Source organism: Cynara cardunculus, unplaced genomic scaffold (genome assembly GCF_001531365.2).
Source record: "Cynara cardunculus var. scolymus isolate 2C unplaced genomic scaffold, CcrdV1 Un_Scaffold_6331, whole genome shotgun sequence".
NCBI classification, from domain to species: Eukaryota; Viridiplantae; Streptophyta; class Magnoliopsida; order Asterales; family Asteraceae; genus Cynara; species Cynara cardunculus.
The window spans coordinates 5692-10904 of record NW_020202894.1 but is presented as its reverse complement, the minus strand read 5'-3'; the positions used below and the strand labels follow the sequence as shown (position 1 = coordinate 10904).

General features: G+C 34.3%; 1 protein-coding gene across 1 annotated transcript in view; it reads right to left on the bottom strand.

Moving 5' to 3' along the window:
* Positions 1-4076, bottom strand: part of LOC112504645 (ent-copalyl diphosphate synthase, chloroplastic-like) — a 5186-nt gene extending 1110 nt beyond the window's left edge. Inside the window, exons 1-12 of the mRNA XM_025108596.1 lie at positions 4073-4076; positions 3728-3790; positions 3426-3506; positions 2138-2452; positions 1870-2053; positions 1560-1774; positions 1350-1470; positions 1137-1249; positions 810-1036; positions 589-704; positions 194-292; positions 3-120 (exon numbers count right to left, since the gene is read on the bottom strand). Coding sequence (XP_024964364.1) covers positions 3-120; positions 194-292; positions 589-704; positions 810-1036; positions 1137-1249; positions 1350-1470; positions 1560-1774; positions 1870-2053; positions 2138-2452; positions 3426-3506; positions 3728-3790; positions 4073-4076 — 1656 coding nt within the window. The remainder of the gene's footprint in view (positions 1-2; positions 121-193; positions 293-588; positions 705-809; positions 1037-1136; positions 1250-1349; positions 1471-1559; positions 1775-1869; positions 2054-2137; positions 2453-3425; positions 3507-3727; positions 3791-4072) is intronic.
* Positions 4077-5213: the final 1137 nt, after the last annotated feature.

Genomic DNA, 5213 nt, shown 5'->3' with positions numbered 1-5213 from the left:
GCGATTCGCTCGTTGGACCTTTCTGGCTCGAATACGCTGGCTGCAGCCAGGTAGTATGCGACCAAAAGACTTGTGATATTGCTCATCCCAAACCGTTCGATATTGAAATCCACATACCATCTGTTTTTATCAGATTTTATTCATTTAAATCACATAAATGTTTGGAATTATTTAAAGAAAATTGCGAACTTACTGCTGCATACTGTTCCACTCGAGCTGATGCCTGACCATACAGTGGTTGTAATCCAATTTAGCCATTTCGAGGTATGTGTTATTGCTAATATTTCCCAGCCTGCAGGTTGAATATGATCATATATGTATATGTGTACACAGATGCATTACAATCTATTATATGGTCTTGACTCTGAGTTATTAATATGTTTTACTATTTCTGTTTAAATTCATGTTCTATAAAGACAGTTACTGTATCGTCGACTAACATTTGAGAGTTTCCCGCTTCGTTTTTCAATCATTGTCATCGTAGAAGTTAGTCTCGCGATGGTAGGCGGCCATCGTCTAAATCAAAAGGTGTTGGTAACGTTTCAGTTTCTCTAAATTTTTATATATGTTATGTTCATGTAGTAGTACCGGTATACGGCTTTTGAGATCCACGCTTCGTCTTCGCCTCCGTATTGCTCCAAGTAGCATCTTGTCTCGAGTCGAGGCAAACTCACATACCATGGTATGTCTAGCGCGTATCCCACCTGTTGATTTTGGGTTCAAATATGTCGTCATCATAAGTTTTATGTGTCGCAAAATAGTTATTGCAACAGTTATGGCCGCGAATTTTTTTTAATTTGCGTATGTACCTCACCAGGCAAGTCCTTGGCGACGATCCATTTATCAAGGAGCTCGTTCGATGATTGTTTCTCCTTCAAATATTTATAAGAAAACTTCATGGCTTCGTCAAGGATTTTCTCTCCGGGAAAGAGCACTTGCGACGCGCGTAATAAATTGAACGTTACGGTGACGGAGTCTGTTGTTTCCCCGACAAAACACACAAATTTGCCATCTTTTTCAAATTGTCGAAACACATCTGTCACAAAAACCTCATTAATCTTGAATTTGTCACTAAAAACATCGTCAAAACCTATTGAATTTTCGAGCATATGTTCATGTATAAGAATTGAAGTAACCTGCAGAAATATCGTAACCATGCATTCGCAAAATCCTAAATCCCATCGAAGTGTCATCAATATCTTGTACATTCGAGTTYTTCGACCAACTGATCCCATCCTTAGTCCAAYACCTGAAWTTTCGTTCAATCATTTCAATTTCTAGGCTTTCTTGAGACGTAAAAACAAYAGATTTTGTAGACAAAYGGATGGTTTTTTAATAGATTTGCATACTTGTAGACGTATTCAACACAACCCTCGATCTCTGACTTGAAATARCGAGAAATCCCAAGACGTTGGAGGCGATCAACGACCCAAATACGTTCAWAAAGATCCASCGGGTAGAAATYCGGAACTACATCATGATCATGAACAWGAAGAAGATAAGATAACATYTATAATWGAACAACAAAAATGYCCCAAAAAACCAACATGAAAACACACCTCCACCATTGAATTTGGTAACAACATTTGTGAGATATTGAAGACAATTCTCATCATTAGTTTGCATGAATGCAAAAGCAGTGGATGATGGCGATAAGAGGAATGACCCATCTTTGCACTGAAGTTTTACAAGTTTTTCCCACTCCAAATCTGGTATTCCTTCCAAGCTAAAAAGTAAAGATGTCGGAACTTTGTGCATTATGTTCTTCGGTATCCTTTTCGTCACAAAAACACATCGAATACGGTCATTTTCAGTGTTAGTTTCAGAAAAAACAATGGTGTACATGTAAACTATAAATTAAGTACTGACTTTGCGAGCTTCAGGTTCCGTCTTGCGTAGATTTCTTTCAAGACCTGAGAATCTTCTGAGACTTCGATGTTGAGCTTCTTTGCAATGTCGATAAGTGAAGGAAACACAACTTCAAAACCGCACGTCATATGTTCTTCGTTCTCAGTTTCAAGTTTGCTTATGTTCTCTTTCAGAAATTCCACTCCTGTATAAATCAAGACCGATATTAGTGACAAATATTCCGTCACAAATCACTTTAGACTAGCGTTAACGATAAAGAAACGATTACCTTTTTGGCATTTTGCGGGATGAAAGTTCCAAAAAGTTAGCGCGATCACACATGCTAATGTATTAATGATGCGATCATGAGCCAAAAAGATAAAACGGTCGCCCCAGGATCCGTCAGAGAGTTGGTTGTTTACAATCCACTCCAAACTTGACGGGAACTGAGGGCGACCACTTCCATTAACATCTTGGACGAGTGCAACCCAAGCTGTATCGTAAGCCACCGCATTTATCTCTCCATCATCAATTGCATTCAATATCCCTTTGATTCTCTCAGCAAACCCCTTGACCTCCTCGCTCAAACACAAAATCTTCAGATGTCCGATTAATCGTATAGACAACCACGAGAATGATCAATGTTAGTACAAAATCTTTTTGATACAGATGACACACACATATATATATATATATATATATATATATAGGTGCGTTCAAGAGAGAACTGATTAGTTTGTGGTAACCGTAACATCCAATGTGAACCACTCGTTTGAGATATTTAAGTATATTTCTTAAATAATCTAAAAGGGTAATATAGTAATTCTATTTTTGATAACTAATCAAAAATAAATCTTTTAGAAGAAAAATATTTAATTAAAATTTGTTGCCAATATACCTAATATATATACATCGTATTTTAAAGACGTTTATGAATTAAAGTGTATCATAGTGATAACGTTCACAATGTTTTACGTGCATCACAATGTATTTTCTTTGTTTTAGGAAATGTATCATAGTGTGTATTTTCGTTATTTTCATTGTTTTACAAAGAGTATCACATTGTGCATCTTGTACGTATATCTAGGTATCACAACAAATATCGTTTGTAGGTATCACAGTGTGTATCTTATGTTAAGGTTCACCGGAGAGAGGAAAAAAGAGAGATGAGAAAGGATATTTAAGAAATCCCTAATATGCCCTTAATTAATATTTTAAGTTAAAATTACTAAAATTATTAATTTTCAAATTTAACCTTTGATTGATGATTGAGATTGGATCTCACGATTACCACAAACAAACCAGTTCTCATTTGATTAAGCCCATGTGTGTGTGTGAACCCAAAAATTTTCTGATAACCATTCATCTAGACGGTATGCACATGTGCTTATAAGTAATTGAAGTTGTTTTTTGGTTTTTATGCACGTTTGCATGTTATGCAAATGTGCATATCAGACAAATTACTTGTATGTGTATATCTATACCCCCAGATGAACGATTATCAATGTGTTCCCTAGTTTTTCGTTTTTTTAATGGTTTTCCCTTAAAAAAATTGAAGTACAAAAGTAACACCTCATCTGTGTCGAGTTCATCCTCCATGATGTCATTCTGCGAGTTGATAGATAGCAAACCATTTTGTTGACGTACATCAAGGTGCTCTACACCAACTCATAACCATTAACAGTTAATCACATAAAACCATATTATATCAACAGAAACAATAAATAAAACGAAACATTATCTTAATATATTTGTATGAATATGGTTCTAATAAACAAATATCAACATACCTTAAGGTAAGAAAAAGCAACCAAAAATCCCATTTTTTCTATTTAAAGGAATATATAGAGTTTGAAGTAATAAAGAAATATGAAGATACCTTGTGTTGGAAACTTTGAGACAGCTTTGCAATGAAAATTGGGGCATTTAAGAACAACACCACCTGAAACCAATAGAAAATTTAATTAATTTTATTTATAGATTTTTATATTATATAAAATAAAAAAAATGAGGTTTTTTTACAGAGGAACACATGATTAGAATTATGTAATCAAATTTCATCACTAAAATATACAACTTGTTCATCAGTAACTTTGTAAATTCATCTGATTCAATTTAATTAAATCGATCGATCATAACAGGAAAGATCGTGTGAGAAAAAGAGTTAATGTAATAAGCGTAAGAAAGGATCTGAACCGTTGATCAACTTTAATCTCAAACATACCCATGAACCGCGTTTAATGCGGGGATTGATCAAATGCATCTCGATACATCTCATCTTAATGTGCTTCCAAGGATAGTGGATTCATTTTTACACTTCTCACCTTAACCCTCTTTCTTACCGGAACCCAACCCTCAAACTATAACCGGATATCCAATTATAATTAGATTGGATCGGATGTATGTATATATATATACACATTGTAACAGACATAGAGATATATACAAAAGGGAATATAGGAGAAAGAGATAGATACCTGAGGAGAGAGGAAGATGAGAAAGGGCGGCCGCAGCCCGAGAGGATCGGAGGTGGAAGGTGGTGGATGGAGAGAAGATCGTCGTTTTCATCATACGATGAACGGATTAATTAAAGGGTTAATTTCTTGTTCTTTAACCTGATTGAGTCGTTTTTGGCATTTTGTTGTTGATCAGCATATGACTGTAAAAATATACGTATGCAAAAAACTGTATTTATAATGATTTTGAAGGGAAGACGACGAATAGGAGTTGGGGAAAGATGCTCAGAAAGAGTACATGGTATCACTGTAGCTGCTGCTATATGATGCCAACAGTTTATAATTAATTAATTCACTTAAACTATAATTAGTAATTAGCATGACGTCACCAACTACTTCCATCTATTATTAAAGATTTGTCTGCATGCGCCGGCCATTGGTTCTTATGTATTGTATAGAGGTGTTCATGGTTTACCTGGACTGAGTTGAATAGATTTCAACAACTCAATTTGGTGTTTGCGGTTTGAAAAATCTTAATCCAATCCAAGCCGTATGTGTTGGTCGGTTTGATATTTTGTTACATTAAAATATTCTTTTAACCTTGAATATGTTATTTCTCTACTTATAATTTTTTGTATCATTAACCATTTGATACAACTTAATTATCCTTACTTCTTATGTATATCAAAGTCAGTTAATTTTCTCAATTTACATAAATATGTTTACAGTTACTGAACATATATACGAATGAGTTATATAGAGATGTGAATAAATTCAAAATATGTGTATATAAAGAGCGTATGCGATGGTATATATATATATATATATATATATATATATATATATATATATATAAATTACACTATCACATACGTTCTTCATATACATATATCAATACACTTTCAACAA